This window comes from Eretmochelys imbricata, chromosome 1, assembly GCF_965152235.1.
Source record: "Eretmochelys imbricata isolate rEreImb1 chromosome 1, rEreImb1.hap1, whole genome shotgun sequence".
Lineage (NCBI taxonomy): Eukaryota > Metazoa > Chordata > Testudines > Cheloniidae > Eretmochelys > Eretmochelys imbricata.
In genome coordinates, this window is record NC_135572.1 from 29,702,775 (window position 1) to 29,727,229 (window position 24,455).

General features: G+C 43.6%; 1 protein-coding gene across 1 annotated transcript in view; it reads right to left on the bottom strand.

Annotated features, from left to right (window-relative positions):
• The window catches only part of CWC15 (CWC15 spliceosome associated protein), a 41,941-nt gene extending 19,857 nt beyond the window's left edge, over positions 1–22,084 (bottom strand). The window contains exons 1-5 of the mRNA XM_077808387.1: positions 21,965–22,084; positions 19,594–19,732; positions 17,063–17,175; positions 16,142–16,230; positions 15,018–15,128 (exon numbers count right to left, since the gene is read on the bottom strand). Coding sequence (XP_077664513.1) covers positions 15,018–15,128; positions 16,142–16,230; positions 17,063–17,175; positions 19,594–19,724 — 444 coding nt within the window. The 5' untranslated portion in view covers positions 19,725–19,732; positions 21,965–22,084. The remainder of the gene's footprint in view (positions 1–15,017; positions 15,129–16,141; positions 16,231–17,062; positions 17,176–19,593; positions 19,733–21,964) is intronic.
• Between the last annotated feature and the right edge of the window lie 2,371 nt (positions 22,085–24,455).

Consider the following 24,455-nt stretch of genomic DNA (forward strand, 5'->3'; position numbering starts at 1 on the left):
CTGAGACCTTTGGGACACAAGCCTATCTACAATTAGTGAGGTATGAGAAGTTCCCCCACTTACAGCAGGTTTCAGAGTAACAGCCGTGTTAGTCTGTATTCGCAAAAAGAAAAGGAGTACTTGTGGCACCTTAGAGACTAACCAATTTATTTGAGCATGAGCTTTCGTGAGCTACAGCTCACTTCATCGGATGCATACCGTGGAAACTGCAGCAGATATTATATACACACAGAGATCATGAAACAATACCTCCTCCCACCCCACTGTCCTGCTGGTTAAAGCTTATCTAAAGTGATCATCAAGTTGGAAATGGCCCAACTTGATGATCACTTTAGATAAGCTATTACCAGCAGGACAGTGGGGTGGGAGGAGGTATTGTTTCATGATCTCTGTGCGTATATAATATCTGCTGCAGTTTCCACGGTATGCATCCGATGAAGTGAGCTGTAGCTCACGAAAGCTCATGCTCAAATAAATTGGTTAGTCTCTAAGGTGCCACAAGTACTCCTTCTCTTTTCACTTACAGCAGGTTATCCCATAACTGCTGACCGCACTGTTTCTTCCTCTGAAGCAGCTGGTGTTAGTCATGGTCGTAAGATACTGGACTAGACAGACCACTGGTCTGATCCATTATGGGAATTCCTTTTTGTTTTTTTCAAGTTGACAATGTCCCTTTAAAATGTATATACTCTTAGAAGAGAGGCGTAAGATGTCAGAATTGTGGGGTGCATGCTTACTGTCTAATTATTTCCAGAATCAAGTGTGCTTAATATATAAACAAACAGATGTTTTTCTTAACTGCCATCCCTGCAAATATTTAACACCTAAAAGTCAATCTGGGTTCTTCTTTTTGCAGGACAAACTGGGCCCTCCCAATGCTAGTGTTTGCAGCTTAGCAATTCTATTGACTTGCAACAGTTTGCTTACTTTTTGCCCTGCAGGGACAGCAAAGCCAACAGGAACAACAAACTTTACAAACTTATTTTGTGTCTCTAAATATCAACAGTCAAGACCCTGAATACAAACAGGGAGCAGGTCTGTTGAAAGGCAATGCCAGTTTTAGTTACTTTGCAGAGTAGAACTAGTAGTACTAAGTTGGCAGTAATCAATTTATGGCATTCAACAGCTCAGAAGTTGTTCTAGGCTGGATGACATTTAAATATATTTGAACAGCTTTAAGATGCTGACTAGTTTTAAAGATGGTGCTTGTAGATTTTATATTGTTTTACTTGGCTATGTCCTCCCATATAGGCACATTTTGTAAAAATCATCTACTGCATCTAATGTTCTGGAGCCATGATGTTAAAAAAATGGACATTTTAAGCACTACAATGAATTATGCCTTCTCTACCCTTAGTTATACATTTCAGCCCAAGCTGCAGAGTCTTCTGCCTATAGCCAAAAAAGGTTTTCACTGAGTTTTAAAATTTTCCATATTAATCTTCCCCTACCCACTCCCTGTCTGAAGGTTACGACTCTCCAGGCATTTGAGTGTGGGTTGTTTCACATCAAACAGACCCAAACCGTATCTTAGCTGTCTCAGCTTCACACCTCTGGGATATGATCAGGCCCAGGAATAAGCAGCTCAGAGATTGCTCCAAAATCCATATTGCTTTTCTTGTGTGTCCGTACAAAGATTTATTAAGCAACAGATAAAACATACAACAAACTGACAACAGAAATAAGCTTTAGGAGGGAAGAGTATAGCTTTACTCGCCCCACCCTATCCGCCCTAGGCAAGGGCCTCTGAACAGTGTTGTGTCTGTATTAGCAAACTGCATAGGTGTAATTCACCATGGGTGTAGCACTGCTGGTGGTAACTGCAGCATAAACAGAGCTCTGCCATTTTTACTTCTGTCATCTAACATGACTGAGCAGAGTCCAATACTTGAGTTTTGTGGTTTTTTTCCTGCAAAAGTTGAGGCCATCACTAAAGCTTAGTGCAGAGCAAAGAGCTGCAGTGATTCTGCTTTAGGCACTAGTAAAGATATATTTGGGTATAGGCTAAACATTTGGGGAAATAAAGCTTGGGGAAAACAAACATAAAAGTCTGAACTCTGGCTTCAGAGAAACGCATGATGATCTAATTTTAAAACAGTTTTATATCCAACTGACAATTTGAAATTGTTCAACACTTTTTAATAATTTTAATTTACCTTTTAAGGAAGTGGTTGACACTTGACAGATGTTGGAACTTTAACTCATGGACCCCAAATCAATGTTTAGTTTTAAAATTCACATGAAACCTGCTAATTACTGCCTTTATACTAAGTATATGAGGCACGTTTTGTTAACACTTGTATGGTTTTAAATACGTTGAGAAGAATATCAAATGGAATAGATTGCAAAAATAAGATACATACGTTTAACATTCATGGATATAAATTTGATTGGTCACTTCAGATCTTGATAAGAAGCTAAGACTTGAAGACCCAAAACTCTTAAACTTGTGTTTGAAAGGATGGAAAGGAAGTGAGGACTTTTATAATGATTTGGTTACTGAAACTGTTCATAGTTCTTATTAGATGTTCGTCTGACTGACAATATGTTTCAGTATGAACATGGGTCAAATTCTGGAACCATAAGCCAAAAATAGCTTTGAAGGCTTTCATACTGAAGTTGACACAACCACAAAAAGGAACACAGTCAGGTATGCTCCTAAAATAGAACCTGTCAGAAAATGCATAGAGAATAAAAAGAGTCAGATTTCCCTGCCTCCTCAAGTGGAGCCAACTATATTATAGTACACAGGAGTTGGACAAAACAATGAAGGGTATGGCTGATACTCTTGGATATTTTCCAGTCATCAACTGCAGTCTATTAGTTGGTGCATCTACAAATGCAAGGACAGAAGACACTATGGCAGTACCTCTTCCAGCCCATTAAGTAACAAGATCAGGAAGAAACAAAACAGTTTACAAAAAATTGGTTTATTTTTATTTATTTTATGCTGCTAAAAATATAAATCTAAACAAGCCACTCATGGTAGGTCCAACTGACAGATCATAAGTTTTACATTTATGCCTTTTCCCTGCCATTTGTCAAGAAAGTAACTGTCTTCAGTATTTAACATTTACTGGAGATGCACCTTAAAGGAAGTGTTCTCATTTTATAGTAAGCTAAATACTAGACTTGGATCTAACTAGTGACAATATTATAAAAGATGAAAATTATAAAAACATGCAGTTTACCCTAAAGAGGCCTCAAAATAACTCCACTAGGACTATACTGCTTTTTATCCTAAAATGCAAAGCTTTAAGAAAGGTAACACATCTGTGGCAATATTTATGTATATTAAATGCAAAATAGACAACAGAACTGTACTTTAACTAGAGAGAACTTTAAGGTTTTGGCCCTGCATGTTCCTAGTAGAGAGGAACACTACCAACAAAAAATTGACCTTCAAATTTGTGTTCCTGTGCCTCTGTGTCCTGCTACTCAACAGCCAGTATGTGTAATGAGTTTGCCTGGGATTTGTTCCCCTTACACTACATATTCCACTTATATACTGTACAGCACATTTAAACAGAAGTATGCTGTTTGTAGTAGACCATGTTCAGACTAATACTCCTGAGGGAATTCTGCACCAAAAAATTAAAACTTCTGCAAATTTTATTTATCATAAATAAATGTGGAGGCTCCAGCATGACAGTGGGGAGCACAGGCCATTGGCTGTACGGAGGTGGAAGATCACCCTGCAACTCCTCCCCCTGGGGCACAGACTCGGCAGTGAGGCTGCACCCGACCCTGACAGAGCACAAGGGCTAGGCTTGCCCCAGAAATACCCCCAGGCCCTGCCCCTCTACACCAGGTATAGGCAGGCAGGCTCAGCCCAGCAGGATTAAAGTGTGGGGGGGAATCCAGGTGTGGGGTGAGAAGGCTCTAGATGGGATAATCTTGTGTAGGCAACTCAGTGATGGGGTCCAGCTGCGGGGGGAGGAGAATCTGGATGCACAGGGGTTGCTGAGAGGTTCCTGGTGCAGGGACAATGAGACTATGCAGGAGGGTCCACGTGAAGATGGTTGGGGCTAAGCAGGGGGTGGGGGATGGGGTGGGGTGTCTTGGTGTTGGGGGCTGGGTTAGGTGATCTACAGCAGGGGGGTTGGGGCTCATCAGGATGGGGGTTTGAGTGCAAGGAGCTCATTGGGGGGTGGTCTGGTGCAGGAGTGGGGGTCTGGATGCTGGAGGGGCTTGGAGGGGAGGGCTCTGGATGCAGAGGGTGAGGCTCAGTGGAGTGGGGATTCGGATACGGGGAGCTCAGTGTGTGAGGGGGTTCGGCTTGGCGGGGGAGGTTCTTGGTATGGGGGGGGGTCCGGATGCACAGGGGTTGGGCAGATGGGGGAACAGCTCCCGTACAGCAACACCTCCCCCCATGGCTGAGAAGCGATAGGGGCAGGAAGTGAGGGGGAAGGTGCAGAGCTTTCTGCAGCCAGCGGAGGTTTCTGGGGGTGGGCCTGACCCAGCCCTAGCTGCTCCTTGCGGGGGAAGAGGAAGCCCTGTCCTCCTCTGTCCCCCCAGTGCAGCCAGGACTAGCAGCTGAGCCTGAGTAGGAGTCACCACTCTGGGTATCCCCGCCCTGCCACAGTGACCTCTCCACTGACTGCTCTGGGTACCCAAAACGATGCATCTCCACTGCTGGGGAAGGGTGCGTGATCATTCTTGAGGCTTTCCTTTGCTTCCCCATCAGAAAGTCATTTTTCTGCAGGGAAGCAAAGAAATATGCGGGGGACATGAATTCAGCACACACGCAGTGGCACACAGTTCCCCCAGGAGTAAGAGTATTGAGCATCTCCTTGATGAGAGCCCTGAGATAAAAAAATGGAAGGAATAATACAGTAAATCTAAGCTTCAAGTTTGAAATGTAAGCTTCCCAAAACTATGGGTTCAAATCACAAGACTAAAGGATTACACCTTCACTTAATAGATAAATTGAGTTCTCCCACTGTATGTGGGTCTTTCAGATGAGATCTTAAAAATTGAGGTTCAGTTTGTTCCGTGGAGACAATAAGAGTGAGCAGGCATTTACTCAGGGTTAAATTTTCCTTTTCCTCACCAGTGTGCAATGTGATTTTTGCCATTTGCTTGTCTGATTTCCTCCACTCCAGAGGTTCTCCATTTCAGCAGTGAAGCTATTTAATTGTGTATGTAAGGTCTGATCGTGCAAACATTACTCCTGGGGGAATTCTGCACTACTGTGCATGTGCATAATTAATGAGCCAGCATATTTTTGATTTTTTTGAGCAAGAACAAGCTTCTGCCAAAATTTTGCTGCAGTTCCGCCTTTTGCCCACCAGAGGGTGCTGTGGCAATAGAAGAAAGCAGCAGCTCCCTGCCAGCGAGGGAGTAGGAAGAGCCTGCCTTCTTCACAGAAGGCCAGGTCAGGAGACAGGGGCTACGGCGAGACAGACAGAGTGGGATGCTGGGGGAGTCAGACAGGAGCTCATAAAGGCTAGTAGGGGAGGACAGATTGGGGCAGGGGCTGAATGGGAATGGAGGCACAAGGCCACAGAGGGGAGGGAGGTGCAGAGCTACATAGGGGTGCACATGGGGAGTGCGTGTCTGAGTGGGGGTGGAGGGATACATGTGGACAGGGGGGTACAAGGACACATGGGAGTGTAGAAACACATGGGGACGGGGTAAATGTGCCTGACTGAATGGGAGAAGCTAGGGGTCAGCCAGCGTCTGCATGTGGGAAGCTATCAATCCCTCCTAACCCCCCCCCCGTCCAAAAAACCTGTTCCATACTTTTCCCACCCACACCCAACAACCTTACAAATTCACGTCCAGGCTCCTTCCCAGCAATTTACTTGCCTCTCCCTCAGCTCCTTCATTACCCCTGACTCCCCCAAGCCTTTGCACTGTTTCTGAGAGGTGCAGGAAATAAAGTTCTATATTGTAGTTTAAATGAATTATTACTCAGAGTTCTGTGTTCATATGCCTAGTAAGGAATCTGTCAAAAAACATTTCCTGAATCTTTTTTGTTGTCTGTATTAGAATCACAGAACTGGAAGGGACCTCGAGAGGTCATCTAGTCCAGTCCCCTGCACTCAACGTAGGACTAAGTATTATCTAGACCATCCCTGACAGGTGTTTGTCCAACCTGCTCTTAAAAATCCCCAATAATGGAGATTCCTCCACCGCCCTAGGCAATTTATTCCAGTGCTTAACCACTCTGACAGTTAGGAAGTTTTCCCTAATTTTCAACCTAAACAATTTAAGCCCATTGCTTCTTGTCCTATCCTCAGAGGTTAAGAGCAACAATTTTTCTCCCTCCTCCTTGTAACAACCTTTTATGTACTTGAAAACTGTTATGTCCCCTCTCAGTCTTCTCTTCTCCAGATTAAACAAACCCAATTTTTTCTCTCTCCCCTCAAAGGTCATGTTTTCTAGACTTTTAATCATTTTTGTTGCTTGTCTCTGGACTTTCTCCAATTTCTCCACATCTTTCCTGAAATGTGGTGCCCAGAACTGGACACAATACTCCAGCTGAGGCCTAATCAGCGTGGAGTAGAGCGGAAGAATTACTTCTCGTGTCTTGCTTACAATACTCTTGCTAATAAATCCCATAATTATGTATGCTTTTTTTGCAACAGTGTTACACTCTTGACTCATGTTTAACTTGTGGTCCACTATTACCCCCAGATCCCTTTCTGCAGTACAGTGGAGTCACATCTTACGCGGGGGTTATGTTCTAAAGTCAACGCGTAAGGCGAAAATTGTGTATAGTCAAAATTACCCTTGAAAATCCCTTAAATCGCCCATAAAGTACAAAGAAAAGGAGTACTTGTGGCACCTTAGAGACTAACCAATTTATTTGAGCATGAGCTTTCGTGAGCTACAGCTCACTTCATCAGATGCATACCGTGGAAACTGCAGCAGACTTTATATATACACACAGAGAATATGAAACAATACCTCCTCCCACCCCACTGTCCTGCTGGTAATAGCTTATCTAAAGTAATCTTCAGGTTAGGCCATTTCCAGCACAAATCCAGGTTTTCTCACCCTCCACCCCCCCACACAAATTCACTCTCCTGCAGGTGATAGCCCATCCAAAGTGACAACTCTTTACACAATGTGCATGATAATGAAGTTAGGCTATTTCCTGCACAAATCCAGGTTCTCTCACTCCCTCACCCCCCTCCAAAAACCCACCCCCATACACACACAAACTCACTCTCCTGCTGGTAATAGCTCATCCAAACTGACCACTCTCCAAGTTTAAATCCAAGTTAAACCAGAACATCGGGGGGGGGGGGGTAGGGAAAAACAAGAGGAAATAGGCTACCTTGCATAATGACTTAGCCACTCCCAGTCTCTATTTAAGCCTAAATTAATAGTATCCAATTTGCAAATGAATTCCAATTCAGCAGTTTCTCGCTGGAGTCTGGATTTGAAGTTTCTTTGTTTTAAGATAGCGACCTTCATGTCTGTGATTGCGTGACCAGAGAGATTGAAGTGTTCTCCGACTGGTTTATGAATGTTATAATTCTTGACATCTGATTTGTGTCCATTTATTCTTTTACGTAGAGACTGTCCAGTTTGACCAATGTACATGGCAGAGGGGCATTGCTGGCACATGATGGCATAAATCACATTGGTGGATGTGCAGGTGAACGAGCCTCTGATAGTGTGGCTGATGTTATTAGGCCCTGTGATGGTGTCCCCTGAATAGATATGTGGGCACAATTGGCAACGGGCTTTGTTGCAAGGATAAGTTCCTGGGTTAGTGGTTCTGTTGTGTGGTATGTGGTTGTTGGTGAGTATTTGCTTCAGGTTGCGGGGCTGTCTGTAGGCAAGGACTGGCCTGTCTCCCAAGATTTGTGAGAGTGTTGGGTCATCCTTTAGGATAGGTTGTAGATCCTTAATAATGCGTTGGAGGGGTTTTAGTTGGGGCTGAAGGTGATGGCTAGTGGCGTTCTGTTATTTTCTTTGTTAGGCCTGTCCTGTAGTAGGTAACTTCTGGGAACTCTTCTGGCTCTATCCATCTGTTTCTTTACTTCCGCAGGTGGGTATTGTAGTTGTAAGAAAGCTTGACAGAGATCTTGTAGGTGTTTGTCTCTGTCTGAGGGGTTGGAGCAAATGCGGTTGTATCGCAGAGCTTGGCTGTAGACGATGTATTGTTTCATATTCTCTGTGTATATATAAAGTCTGCTGCAGTTTCCACGGTATGCATCTCATGAAGTGAGCTGTAGCTCACGAAAGCTCATGCTCAAATAAATTGGTTAGTCTCTAAGGTGCCACAAGTACTCCTTTTCTTTTTGCGAATACAGACTAACACGGCTGTTACTCTGAAACCTGTCATTATGCAAGGCACTGCATTTAGCCGTATGGAGTGGAAATCTATCAACTGCATGAAAAAACTTGCACAGATACAGACAGACATCATCTTCCTTTCCAAATGCAAACAGATGGACATCGTACCAAAAGGACTGAAGGTAAAAAATCCATTACAATCTACATACCACACAGACTATGCTGACAGCTTGTGCCACACGCTCTCAAAGAAACTGCGGAATCACCTGATCAACATCCTCTACAGCAAACAGGGAAAGATTAAGAATGAGCTCTCAAAAATGGATACTCTCATAAAAAAACAACCTTCCACACAAACTTCCTCGTGGCTGGATTTTACTAAAACTAGACAAGCCATTTACAACGCACACTTTGCTTCTCTACAAAAGAAAAAGGACACTAAACTTTCTAAACTACTACATGCTACAAGGGGCCACAGCAATGGTTCCCTCAACCCACCTAGCAATATTGTTAACCTATCCAACTATACTCTCAGCCCAGCAGAAGCAGCTGTTCTATCCCGGGGCCTCTCCTTCTGCCCCTCCACCCCCACGAACATGATACAGTTCTGTGGTGACCTAGAATCCTATTTTCGACGTCTCCGACTCAAGGAATATTTCCAAAATACCTCTGAACAACACACTAATCCACAGAGGTCTCCCTACCAACAATACAGAAAGAAGGATTCTAGGTGGACTCCTCCTGAAGGTCGAAACAGCAGACTGGACTTCTACATAGAGTGCTTCCGCCGACGTGCACGGGCTGAAATTGTGGAAAAGCAGCATCACTTGCCCCATAACCTCAGCCATGCGGAACGCAATGCCATCCACAGCCTCAGAAACAACTCTGACATCATAATCAAAAAGGCTGACAAGGGAGGTGCTGTTGTCATCATGAATAGGTCGGAATATGAACAAGAGGCTGCTCGGCAGCTCTCCAACACGAGTTTCTACAAGCCATTACCCTATGATCCCACTGAGAGTTACCAAAAGCAACTACAGCATTTGCTCAAGAAACTTCCTGAAAAAGCACAAGATCAAATCCGTACAGACACACCCCTGGAACCCCGACCTGGGATATTCTATCTACTACCCAAGATCCATAAACCTGGAACTCCTGGGCGCCCCATCATTTCAGGCATTGGCACCCTCACAGCAGGATTGTCTGGCTATGTAGACTCCCTCCTCAGGCCCTACGCTACCAGCACTCCCAGCTACCTTCGAGACACCACTGACTTGCTGAGGAAACTTCAATCCATCCGTGATCTTCCTGATAACACCATCCTGGCCACTATGGATGTAGAAGCCCTCTACACCAACATTCCACACAAAGATGGACTACAAGCCGTCAGAAACACTATCCCCGATAATGTCATGGCTAACCTGGTGGCTGAACTTTGTGACTTTGTCCTTACCCATAACTATTTCACATTTTGGGACAATGTATACCTTCAGATCAGCGGCACTGCTATGGGTACCCGCATGGCCCCACAGTATGCCAACATTTTTATGGCTGATTTAGAACAACGCTTCCTCAGCTCTCGTCCCCTAAAGCCCCTACTCTACTTGCGCTATATTGATGACATCATCATCTGGACCCATGGAAAAGAAGCCCTTGAGGAATTCCACCATGATTTCAACAATTTCCATCCCACCACCAACCTCAGCCTGGTCCAGTCCACACAAGAGATCCACTTCCTGGACACTACAGTGCTAATAAACAATGGTCACATAAACACCACCCTATACCGGAAACCTACTGACCGCTATTCCTACCTGCATGCCTCCAGCTTTCACCCTGACCACACCACAGGATCCATCGTCTACAGCCAAGCTCTGCGATACAACCGCATTTGCTCCAACCCCTCAGACAGAGACAAACACCTACAAGATCTCTGTCAAGCTTTCTTACAACTACAATACCCACCTGCGGAAGTAAAGAAACAGATTGATAGAGCCAGAAGAGTTCCCAGAAGTTACCTACTACAGGACAGGCCTAACAAAGAAAATAACAGAACGCCACTAGCCGTCACCTTCAGCCCCCAACTAAAACCCCTCCAACGCATTATTAAGGATCTACAACCTATCCTAAAGGATGACACAACACTCTCACAAATCTTGGGAGACAGGCCAGTCCTTGCCTACAGACAGCCCCGCAACCTGAAGCAAATACTCACCAACAATCACATACCACACAACAGAACCACTAACCCAGGAACTTATCCTTGCAACAAAGCCCGTTGCCAATTGTGCCCACGTATCTATTCAGGGGACACCATCACAGGGCCTAATAACATCAGCCACACTATCAGAGGCTCGTTCACCTGCACATCCACCAATGTGATTTATGCCATCATGTGCCAGCAATGCCCCTCTGCCATGTACATTGGTCAAACTGGACAGTCTCTACGTAAAAGAATAAATGGACACAAATCAGATGTCAAGAATTATAACGTTCATAAACCAGTCGGAGAACACTTCAATCTCTCTGGTCATGCAATCACAGACATGAAGGTCGCTATCTTAAAACAAAAAAACTTCAAATCCAGACTCCAGCGAGAAACTGCTGAATTGGAATTCATTTGCAAATTGGATACTATTAATTTAGGCTTAAATAGAGACTGGGAGTGGCTAAGTCATTATGCAAGGTAGCCTATTTCCTCTTGTTTTTCCCTAAACCCCCCCCCCCCCCAGATGTTCTGGTTTAACTTGGATTTAAACTTGGAGAGTGGTCAGTTTGGATGAGCTATTACCAGCAGGAGAGTGAGTTTGTGTGTGTATGGGGGTGGGTTTTTGGAGGGGGGTGAGGGAGTGAGAGAACCTGGATTTGTGCAGGAAATAGCCTAACTTCATTATCATGCACGTTGTGTAAAGAGTTGTCACTTTGGATGGGCTATCACCTGCAGGAGAGTGAATTTGTGTGGGGGGGTGGAGGGTGAGAAAACCTGGATTTGTGCTGGAAATGGCCTAACCTGAAGATTACTTTAGATAAGCTATTACCAGCAGGACAGTGGGGTGGGAGGAGGTATTGTTTCATATTCTCTGTGTATATATAAAGTCTGCTGCAGTTTCCACGGTATGCATCTGATGAAGTGAGCTGTAGCTCACGAAAGCTCATGCTCAAATAAATTGGTTAGTCTCTAAGGTGCCACAAGTACTCCTTTTCTTTTTGCGAATACAGACTAACACGGCTGTTACTCTGAAACCTGCCATAAAGTACAGTATACTGTACATGGGTTTGTGTATACTACCCTGTAAAGTAATATGCATAAATGTATACAGTAATTCTCCAAATGCTGCCAGGAAGTGAAGGATGAGGGAATAAGACAATGGGAGCTAAGCTAGTGAAGAGGGCATGCAGCTAATTTGGGGTGGGAGAGGAGAGCGAACCCTCTCCATGGACCAATGTGGTAGCTGTGAAAATAGAGTTTTCATCCCCCTTTGTCCACTTCTTTTAGCAAAAAGAAGATGATCCATCCTAGAGATTTCTGGAATCCAAATCCCTACTTCTCCCTCCTCTTAAATTAAAATGGCTACTTTATCTTTTCCTGATCTTTTGCAAGCTTTCCATTTAATCCATCCTAAGTGCCGAAGGACAGGAGAACACTTGGATGGGGAACACACTTTTTTGTTTTTAAATTTAATGTTTATCTTTACTGTTGCCATCATAATGAAGCCTCCTTAACTTGATCTCACTAACAGGCTTTTTATGCCTCCCATGACAGTAAGAGGGAGCCATATTCAATAATCTCAATTTATATTATTTCAGAATATTCTGCAAATCGTGTCTTTTATACACAGTTTTGATTAGTACGGACTTAATTTTCAGACTAGTGCTATAAAAAAAATTCCAAAGTACTTTGAAGTCATCAATATTTACTAAAATATTTTATGCTTTTATGCCTACATATAGTAATAAATATGCTTTTATGCCTACATATAGGATAATTTTCAGCCACTGGCTGAGAGTCAGTAGCGAAGAACAGACATCTCCTTCCCACTAAAATATAAAGCAAGTGTGTGACAACATATACCACCATATCCAATAATATTTACTTAGCATTTCTTCTTCGGAGGAAACACGGATTCATTTTAGGTCACTGTCTATACATGAATTGTTACACACTGACTTACTCTCAAAAAGAGGATTACAGTGAGGATAAAGTATATTAGCAGGTTAAAAAAAAAGCCAGCAAAAGCCAGATGATTTTTGTGTTATATACTTCACAGCTTCAAGTGCCCTCTAGTGGCACATAAACTGTACCTTTAGAAATGTAATTCCCACACCCCCACTTTTGTATAATATAAATCTAGAAATACACTTCTGTGCACAGCAATTCCAAACCATTAAATTCCCAACGCAAAGCCATCTGTACATCAGTGTGAATGTAACAAAACTAAACTATTTAATGGATACAGAATTATAATTCAAACTTTCAGTCAAATTGAAATTATAAGTTTTCCTTGTAAGGAGAACCTTCTCTTGGATCACAGAAACAAAAGTCTCTTCACACTACTGCAAAAACAGATACACTGAACTCACTGTGTTTAAATAAATTTTGAAGCAGGAAAATTCTGAGGTAAGGCTGCCAGGCTGTTAAATAAGTCCTGCTAGGCCAAGTTACTATTGCAGAGCATAGTTTCAGATTCCTGGCTATCATTACATATGGTGCTTGCTGCAATTCCTAGGCACAGAGGTAAGAGAAAGATGCTTTCAAGTACAGTTTAAATGTTAAAAATGGACTAGTTTGGTAGGCTCAGCAGCAGGTATTTGGAATATCAATAGTAGAACCACAGCTTCAAACCCAACCAGGGCTGATTCACCCCTTCTACTTTCCATGATTATACTAATGGCCAATTTGGTTTTTTGTGTATATTGCCGCGGGCCTTATGAAATACTCTGGTGGGCCATGTACGGCCCATGAGTTGTAGGTTGGGCACCCCTACTGTAACATGCGAAGCTGGTTGAGTAAAGCTTGGGGGGAGGCCTAGGTTTCAACATGTGCAAAACTGGTCAAATTGAAGTTTACAGTGCCTTGTTTATACCAGACCTTCAAAACGTTCTAGAACATTCTAACAACACACCTTTAAATTCTGTTAAGCACAGGATTTGGGACACCATTCCAAACTTCTGGACAACCATGACCAATGGCACACAACTGAACGGTGGCATTGCAAGAGCATAGCTAAATTATTTGTGTTTTCTTGGGATGAGAGGCACCATAAACTAACAGATTTGCATTTCTTATTTCCCTGTTTATAATACCCAACAGAAGTTTGAAAATAATTTCCTGTGCTATCAACACTAGAAGCTAGATGCTCAGCTGTATCCAGTGAGGAAGGTCAGTCACAAAGGACTTTGTTGCAGGTCCCCAATTTTGGCTTATTCTAAAATGGCTGTGACATAATAGGCTGTTCTAGAGTATCCCAGTGAACAATGACCCCCCCTCCCCCCGAGAGATGTTTGGCAGCCAGAGATTACTAGAACACACTGCATTCCAGTCATACCTCTTCCCCTCCCTTACACCAGGGGCTGCTGATGAGGCTGGCATAGCAGCCAGCTATGCCAACTCTAAGTTCAAATGAAACTGTCTTATGGAGTTGTATTGTATCCGTGTTGGTCCCAGGGTCCAAGAGAGACAAGGTGGATGAAGTAATATCTTTTATTGGACCAAGTTCTGTTACCTGAAATCTGTTATTTACAGCCAGGCACTCAGGTACCATACATTATGCTCTAAAGAGAAAGTCTGGGACATAGACCATAATACACTCAAAACTGCCTTCACTAAACAAAGACACTCCACCTTACCACCCCACACTGGAACCCATATGGGGTATCATCGAACAACCAGCTCCATATTTGATGGGGACTCCATCCTGAAGTAAATCTTTCCTGTACCCCCTTTTTTGGCCTTCAATGGACCAATCTCTCCAAACTCATCATCAGAAGCAGCTCCCCACAGACCAGAATACACCAATTCAAAGTGGCACCAGATCCTGCCAGAAGAACAGATACAAAACCTGCAGACTTTGCTCCACTGGTACATGATCAACACTCTCCACAACACATCTTTCAATATCCATGGGTCCTACACATGCCTATCACAACACGTTATATACCTCATCCAGTGCACTAAATGCCCCAATAGCAACTATGTGGGTGAAACCAGACAATCATTATGCTATCAAATTAACTCACCCAGGAAAATGAAAAGACAAAAGCACCACATCACCTGTGGGTGAACACTTTTCATAAAGCGATCACTCTATATCTGATCTATTTATTGGTCTAATAAAAGATATTACCTCACTCACCTTGAGTGGCCTTAGTCAAATCTCCAGAAGTACTTATCAAAACCGTAACACAGTTTGGCAAACTGGCAGCCTTTAGTCAAGAACCACTTGGCACAGGAACTCAAAGGTTGTTAAGGGATGAAGTGCATTGGTTTGCACAGTACCCCATCCCATGCCTGACTATCTGCTGCCATTGGCCTTTCCTTTAATGGAGTACTAAGTTCACCCCATAAAAAAATTTAAATAAGAAATGTATTCCTGGTAAATGTCCTTTTAAAGGGCTACTGCAGTATTAAAATGTGCTTCTTACTTGTTTTTAAGAGTTCTACACTTTATCACTTTCGGTATGGTTTCTAGTATACTGTGAAACTGCATTTTTTTTTTAATTAATTTTCAAGCAAAGAGCCTATTTAACTGGTGAGATTTTACCTTTCGGGCCTGCTCCTCAGCTCTCTCTTTTTTGATTTTTTCTAGTTCAGCCAGAAGAGCCGCAGTATCGTCATCGCTCTCTTCATCAAAATCCTCATCTTCATCATCTTCCTAACAGGAGGAAATGGTGGGTTGGTTACTTCATTCCATTTCATAAAACCAGCTGTCTATTGTGGAAAGTATACATTTACTCCGGAAAAAGAAATTACACACAACCAAATATTTTGCCCAAACATTGTAAAACCAGGACTGCCTAAGTAAGACTAGAATTTGCTGGAAGTGGATTCCTGAAGTGTTTTGGAGGTTGCAATGACAGCAAGTGTAATACAAATTATTCTTTTGTCCTTCAACACTAACAGCAAGGCACAAATGGACGCATTTGTTCTTATCCAGACTATGCAATTCATTACTTGCATCCAACAGCTAGGCAGTTGGCATGCTGATACAATTACTGACACCAAACAATCCTTTCACTTGTACCTCAACCTCCCTCATTCCTTGTTTGATTTTAATTCATCAGTTGTCTCTAGTGGTATGCTAAAACTGTAAACTGTTTGGAGCAGGAACTGTCTTTTTGCTAAAGGAGCGTATAGTAACTAGCACAAGGTGGCCTTGAATGGAACTTCCAAGTACTACTTAGAAGCAAAATTAATATTGTGCTATCAAATGTGCCACATGCACCCAGAGCAGCACGAAAGGAAGTAATTTTAATATTACAAAATAACGAGAGTAAGAGTGTGGCACATCAGCATCAGAAACTCTAGCTACCTAAGTTTTGATTTAAAGTCACTTCTTTCCCAATAACTGTTGGAAGGAAGATCCTCATTATCTACCAGCCAGAGCCTTCTATTCTACCCTCCTCCCTTAGCTTCCTAGCTACTGCCAGCGGTGTGTAAAAAGTGATTTCTTCAAACTGCTGTTAGGCTGTGAAAGCAGGGTCCTCCGAACAATTCTATATTCCACTGAACTCCAGTTATGGTAACTTGTTAAAGAAAGAGACCAGATGTCCTGGAACCATTATCTGGTAGTCTGGTCCTTAACGTATCTCCTAATGCAATATGTACAACTATTGAGTACCCTAAGGAAAAGCAAGAGATCTGGGGAGGAGAACTGAAAATACATACATCTGTGAGTGGATCATCTGCATCAAGGTTTGCTGCAGGAATCTGATCTAATCGAGGTTTCTTAGACACCGAAGAGGATGTGGTGTGCTCTGAGAAGTTAAAAAAGGAAAATTTATGAACATTAGGACAAGTTAATAAGATAGACAGTAAAGCAGAATCACCAAACTTGACCCTGCAACATCTAACTTCTGGAATCAAGTAACTTGATGCCTGAACTGACCTCCCTCATAGAGACATCCCACGACAGTGGAACTGGCACCCCAAAATACTCATTTTGTAGAATTTCTTCATGTCATTATTTGAAGAGGAAATGGGGCCAGCAGAGGTGGCTGCACTGCACCCTCCCAACTCCACAGATCCCAAGGAGACTGGAACCCTCAGTCTTGCATATGGGCTGCTTCTAAACACTGGCAGTCTGGACCTTATCAGCACAGCTTCTTCAGCCCATAGAGTTTGAATGTCCCTATTTTCTTACCACGAGTGTTGTTTAAGTATCTAGATGCATTTTAGATGATCCACACAATCAGTAGTGCCTAAATTTTCACATACATCAGCACTATAGAACACAATCAAAGAGTTATTTGAAATATTAATTTCAGAGGAATTCTCCATTATTCACTGACAATCTCACATATTTTGTAATGTATTTGTCTCGCCAAGGCTAAAAAAATATCCACAAAATGTGTTTCCCCCAAGCAGGACAAGAATAAAAACTCTTTTAGTACGGTCATTAACTGGCAACATATATGTAACAGTCATGCTTTAGTGGCTGGCTCATAGATGATATGTGTTTTAATATTAGTGACGAAGGTTCTCCTTCAGCTCCAGTAGGTCATGGATTCTATCCCCGTGATATCCTGACAGAAGCGTATGGATTCATTATAGAATGTAACTTTCTGTTTAGTAGAAGTTTCATTTCACCTCTTGCTGGTCTGTCTCTGTTCTTTTCTCTTACAGCGACTCGTTCTCTCTCCTCCAGTTCTCTTCTGAAGTCACGGTTACGCACCTCCTCAGGGGCATCCTGCGTGGTCTGTCTAGAACAGGCAATGAAAAAAAAATAAGAAAAGGAAGGTGAAGCAGACAGTTCCCAGTTTGTAGCATTTGCCCCCGTGGGCCTGAAAGTTCTGGAATGAAGAGCTAGTTACCAGAAGTCGGAAAGATTCTGCAGAGCTATACAAGCAGCATGAGACACCATTCAAGGTGCATTCCCCACATGCTTCAGTAACATTAAAACTTCATCCAGTTTCCAGTGGCTTTCAAATGGATTTTAAAGACATCACAGAATTTCTGTAAAAACAGGGAATGACTATCCATCTCTCTTAGGTATTTCTAAGACACCTAGTAGTGTATTATACAAGTATCATGTCCTAGCCAACATTCACCAGGACCTGACATTCTGGCCGACATTCTCTCTCTGACAGTTATAACATCCCAAGTTATTGCTGAGCACATAAGGTTTTCCAGGCCTCTTCAGATAAGATCAAGACTAAAATGTGTTTTCAGTTAATCCCAGATAGATGTATCAGAGGACTATAGTTTATCCTTGCAGAGAGATGGTTTATCTACCTGCAAATTAGATGATTCACTAACTTGTGTTCTAGAAGAACAAACAAGTGGGAAGAGGGGGCAAATGGAAATAATAGCTTCAATAAAATATTACAGATACACCATGCATATTTAAGAGATCTCAGCCACGAGCAACAGCACATTCATATTTGACACACATTAATGCAAGCCTTTTTCAGGGAGTGTTGAATTTTCTGTGGAAAACTTAAAAAGAACTAAAATGAATAAAGTGAGCAATGATTCATTTCACTCCTCTGTTCTGGAAATAAGTGTACACAGTGCCTGGACGAAACCCAGATTCAAGCAGCTATTAATATACTGTATGCACATATCTGTTTTTATGGTGAAGTAATTTGCTCATTTTCTTACTGTATAAACAATCAGGATTTGCAGATCCCATATCCGAGTGGCTTGTGGCTGATACAGCCACAAGAACCCCAAATACTACATGTCATTCAAAACAGAACAAGGGAGACCAAAACACTGCAACAAGGTTCAATGATGTAGTACTATTTAACAAAGCCATCCTTCAGATCAGCTGGAGAAAAGGGACATAAAGACGACACTATTAAAAAGCACCGAGAAGATTTGTTAAAATATTCAGCATGTGCTTATGCATGTATTTCCCCCATTGTTACTTATCTGAGAAAGTGAAAAACCAGTATGACACATCCTACTTGTCTTCCATTTCAAGCAAAAACATTAACTTTAAAAAACCATATTTGTCTGATAATGTCTTCTATATTATTGCTACAAACACCTAAAATTTTAACTAAAAAGTAGAGAAACACCACCATTTTTTATACTGTGCTTTTGACAGGATTTTGTGTACAGTTTTGTTATATTTCCAGCATGCTCCATTTCTCACCTATGAGTCTTGCACATAGCAAGAGAGATGAACAAAGCATTTCAAAAGGTAATGAAGTGAGAGCGTAAAATAACAAAAATTTGCAGTGGAGGGTCCAGGGAACTCAGAGAAGTGTAATATCAGCTACCTTTAACTGTTTAAAAAAAAAAAAAGATTGAATTTCAAATTGACACTGTCTTTAAATCTTGAGTTTCTATCTCAAACGATAACCAAAACTTGCCATTTCTTCCTCCACAACATATTGAAGATCCAACCACTCCTCTCTGTCCCAACTGTAAACAGATCATTTCATGAATGAATTATTTTCCACACTGATTATTAAAACCTCCTCTTCTGTAGCCTGTGTGACACCTGTGTTGCTCACCTTCTGCCCTTCCAAAACACAATTGTAAAAATGATCTTTCTTGCCCAATGGGACTTCATTATTCCCCACCTTTGACTTTCTCTGCAGGCTCCTTTTTGCCCAATGTGTCAATTTAAAACCTCTGTCCTGGCTTGTAAGGCCCTTTAGAACCCCACCCCAGCACACATCTCTTATTCCATCTTTTAGCATGCCTCCCATCAGCTTCTTTGCTCTGCAAATACCAGCCTTGATGATGAATGAGACATCATCTCCTCCTCCTTCCTTCACATGACCCTGTATCTTTTCCCTTATGCATAGAGTGCTCTGCTCAAGACAGTTCACCCTTTTCTTATTCTGGCCCCTTCTAAAGACTAAGTTCTGCTGTGGTGCCCACAAGAAACAAGTAAATACAATATATATTAAAATATTACAATTACTTCCAGTACATCCTATTTTCAGTGTTTGCTCTTCAGACTGGAAACTCTTCTGTCTTCCATCTCTGCACCCTCACTGTGGCAGGTGAAATGCCCTTATTTTGCATCTGTATAGTGCTAAGTACATTATCAGTGTTTAATATATAAATATTATCTGTGATATTTCTCTTTCAGTAGCAGTGCAAGTCTGAGAATAATTCACTGTACACCATGTTCTGCAAGAAAAGAAACTGGCCTTTACCTGTATTTAATTTTAGTATGAGAAGGAAGATCTCTGCTGGAATATTGTTTGGAGAGTTGACTTAAATCTCCTTCTCCTTTTCCTCTTCCTCCTCTTGCAGGTTCAAATGTTGGCCTCGCTGCTGTTGTCATCTTAATTACTTCAAGAACAAATATAAAAATTTGGTAATTACCACTATTCATAAGGAAAGGCATTAATTGAAGAAGAACATTACTCATGGAGTTATAGCGGCAACCACAGCTCTTGCTACAGTTAAAGAGTGTAAACTACAACTTGGCAAACAGTGCTGCATCTGAGGAACATTTTAGTTAACTGAATAACCTATTCAGATTTTCATGAATCTGTCAGGAAAGGGAAAAGAAACACAGGACATGAGATTATTACATATATAGAAAGCTCCTTTCAAGAAAGACAAAGTATTATAAAAAGTCAATAAATTTCCATTTTTTTCTTCTCAAAAATATGAGTCAATATCACTCAAGTCAAATCACACATGCAAAGTAATCTATAATTAATGTCTATAAATTAAATTAGTCAAATGTTAGTGTCTCATTTGAGATAAACTATGATAACATATGAAAACCTCTGTTACTAGCTTTCTGTCATTTCCCTCAACATAAGGTTGTCATCAACGGCATGAACAAGCTCTCTCTTCTACATTTCCTGTTTTCAGAGTAGCAGCCGTGTTAGTCTGTATTCGCTAAAAGAAAAGGAGTACTTGCGGCACCTTAGAGACTAACAAATTTATTTGAGCATAAGCTTTCATAAGCTACAGCTCACTAAGGTGCCACAAGTACTCCTTTTCTTATTTCCTGTTTTGTAGATCTACCTTTCTAGACCTTCCCATCTCATTTCAACTCTTATCAAAACATCCAAAGAGAGACACTTTATAATCTCTATATACATTTGTACAAGCAGGAGCATTACATTTAAGTTTCTTCATAAAAAGTGCCTAAAACTTTTTATGCATCACAGATCCATCTTGATTTATCCAACATGCCCAGGTGCATGTAAATATTAGTTTTTGAGCACTGCATCTTCTTTCTCCCTGGAAGGCACTATAGCCTAGTGCAGAGGTTCTCAAACTGTGGTCCGCAAGCTCCATTCAGGTGGTTCGCGAATAGTTCCCTCTAATATGCGCGCCTGGGTGGCTGCACACGAAAGAATGAAAGGCCATCCACCTAATTGGTGGATCCGCTCCACTAATTAGGTGCCTGTACCCTGGAGAAGATGCACATGTAAGGTGAGGTGGTGGCCTTGGGGGGGAATACGGGGTAGATGGGAGGGGGCAATTGGGTGAGAAGAGTGGAGGGGGGGGGGATTTGGGACATGCAGGGCTGCGGCGGCCAGAGAAAGAGGTGATTTTCCCCAGCTCCAGGGTTGTGGCAAGAGACGGCCCTCCTTCCAAGCCTCAGCTCGGGGGCTGCCATGGAGGGGGAGAGACCCCTCTGCTTCCCAGCCCCACCTCGGGGGCTGCCATGGCAGGGGAGAGAGGGCACATCCATCATATTAGAAAGGTAAGACTACGGATAATAAAATATGAGTTGTGTGCTTTATTTGTAGAATAAAGCAGTTAATTATTATTAAAGTTTTTTTTAATATGGTGCTTTTACCCAAAGCGCTTTACAATAGTTAGCTAATAGTACAAACAACATTTGGAAAGATCATTAAGTGATCCACCGAGACCCTCAGCAATTTTAAAGTGGTCTGCAAAAAAAAAAAAGTTTGAGAACCACTGGCCTAGTAGCTAGAGCATTGGGACTCAGGAGGCCCAGCTGGCCTGTTGGGTCACCTCAAGCAAGTCACTGCCTTTTCCTGTGCCTCACCTTCCCCATCAATAATATGTGGATAATGATACCGACCTCCTTGGTAAAGGGCTTTGATAGAAAACGTTATATAAGAGCTAGATATTAGCAGTAACCTCGCACCCTCCTATTGCATGTTATTTTAACTGTGGAATAGTGTTTAACCTCCATTTAGGACACAGTCCACGTGAAAAGAACTATGTAAAATGTCATCATTGAAGCTAAAGTCTCCACTAACGGCGTAGCCCTTGACTGCCCCCCCCTCCTCCTGCCCCCTGCACAGAGATGCCCCGTTTTCCCCCATCAAAGGCACCGCGCCCCCAAATCAGCCCCCTCGCCTTCCTCTCCAGCCCCTTCCGTCAATGACACCCTCCACTCCGCCACACGGCCCCCGCCATCAGAGCCGCCCCCCCCACGGGGCCCCCCTCCAAAGAACCCCTCCCCCTTCCTCAGAGCCGCCCTCCAACATGGCTCCCCCCATCCGTGACATGCCCCCTCTCACGGCCTCCACACCCAGGGCTCCCCCTTGCCCCCAAGAGCACCCGCCCCCAGGCGCCAGGACTTACCTTAGACACAGCGGGTCCCCCCCGCCACTAGGCCAGCTACGCGCGCTCGGCCAGTCCCTAGGCCATAACTCCTCCGCCTTCCCACAGGTCACCGCGCGCAAACCATAGACACGGACCCGCTCAGGGAAGCACCATAGAGAGGTCAGAAGAGGCGGGGCTTACGCCTTCTCGGCGAGGGGAGTCGCGTGACGTCACGTCACGTGACTGCGCGGGCGCTGCTCCGCCATGATGGTTACCGGGGCGGAAGTTCCCTCGCTCTGCGCCTGGAGTGGGTGCTGTGGTTCCATTGTCGCCCGCCGCCCTGTACCTAGCTCGCGATGGCGGCAGCTCCTCACGCAGAGCGTCTGAGACCCCAGCCCGAGAGGGGGCAGGGTCCGGAGCCTGTGCGGTGCAGGGGGCCAGGCTGGATGATTCGGAGGGGCTCCGAGTCCGTGAATGGGCACGGGGCCTGGGGAGCCGGGCGCCCAGCCCGTCGCGGCTGCAGTGTGGCCCTACCTCTGACGGGGCCTGAGGGCGAGACCCGCCTCGACCGGTCTCTCCCCTGCGGCCGGTGCTTTTCCCGGCGGTTTGTCTGGTTTAGCTTGGGCGGGGGGGTGTCATGCCCTGACAGTCCGGCCCCCTCAGAGGTCCAGAGAGGCCCGGGCCACTTCCAGCCGTCGAAGCCCCGCAGCGATCGTAAAAATAAAACACGACGACAGGTGAAAACAGAATAAGGCACCAAAAAGGGAGGGAGACAGAATTTGAATATTTCTTTATTGAACAAATGCTTCTCGCCTCTCGTGTTTGCTGAACTTTGCAGCTCTCAGCTGAGGGAGGGGGGCCACGTTTTGGTCCAATAGGGACACACATAAAAACAAGTTGTGAAACTTACCAAATGCCAAAAAATTAACAAGTGTATAAATTTGAGGACCCCCCTCCTTCCCCCACGCTTGAGCTTGAGGCCCAGGCCAACTGGCCCTCCTGCCCCCCCCCCCCCGCCCATTGGCCCTGCTGACAGTTACCGGGGCAGAAACCGATCCCAATGTCCCCCTCCTAACAGCTTGCTGTTAATGACATCATCCACCAGGGGGTCCCCAGAGCTAGTGGGCCAGGCTGAGCCACAGTAACAGGTTCATGGTGGCCAGGAGCGAAGTTTGTATGATCTAGGGCCCAATGATGGACGAGATTGATGCCTCTGGCCCCGTCTGACTGAAGTATTTCTGAGCACCCCACCCTGGTGCTTAATGCCTGGGAGAGTCTCGTTGTCACCGCTCAGGGCTGAACTGCTGAAGGGTGGTGGCAGGGCATTGTCACCCAAGCACCCTATCGGTGGAATTTGCTCCCTTTGATGTTCTTCCCACGCCTGTCTCTCATGATCCCCAGGGTCTGGTATAAGATACATTTACTTGATATGAGTTGTAGTGGCTTTGTGCGTGTGTATGTCTGTGTGTCTTTTAATTCCTGGGAAAATGACAGCCCACTTCCCGCCATTTGTGAAGACATCAGAAGAGGGTCTTTAATGCTCCCCAGTGGAAGTGTCCCAGAGTTTTAGATAATATATTTTAAAGAAATTGTTATAAATGTCTAGCTGCTACGGGCACCCAGTAAATTAAGTAACAACTATTAAGGACATTCCCGAGAGTTACACCTGTAAATAAATATTAATATTTTTGCAATCAGCCCAATTCTACTGCCTGTGAAATCAATAAGAGTTTTGCCATTGATTTCAAAATGAGCAGGATTATGCTAATAGATCAAAGTATTACAGGGAGTCTAGTGCATCCAGTTTTGATCTGAAGACATCAAGAGCGGGAGAAGCCATCACTTCCCTTTGTAGCTTGTTCCAGAGGTTGGAATTAAATGCTATGCAGTTCCTGTACAGGGTGACTGTTAGGTGAGATCTTAAAACTGGGTGTTGCCCCAGCTCTGAATGGCTATTAAACATAAGGATGCTGTGTGGTAGTTGGCTGGTGTCTTTCACCCCAGCTGTGTGTGCATTTCAGTAGTGATGTGTGTATGTATAGCTGCTGAAGTGTTTTGGGTTCAAAGTTACTAACCGATGTTCAGTGATTGCGGCTCAAGTGAGCTTTATTGTGTGGTTCGGAGATTGATTTTTGGGTTGGGGAGGTGAGACAAATGGGTTATTGAGTAGGAAGTTAGGTAACTGGCAGGCTTTAGTGGCACTTTCACAGCCTTTACTTTAGTGATATCAGAATACATTCTCTATAACTGATCAATGGACTTTCTACCTTATTGCATCTCACACATGTATGGATCTGCCCTGGCACCTTGAGGAACCCTTAGGGCCCCAATCTACCAGCTCCACACAGGGCAGATATCCCATAGGGAGAAGAGAATTCTGCAGTGGGACGGCCCATTATCTGACAGGTTTCAGAGTAACAGCCCTGTTAGTCTGTATTCGCAAAAAGAAAAGGAGGACTTGTGGCACCTTAGAGACTAACCAATTTATTTGAGCATGAGCTTTCGTGAGCTACAGCTCACTTCATCTGAG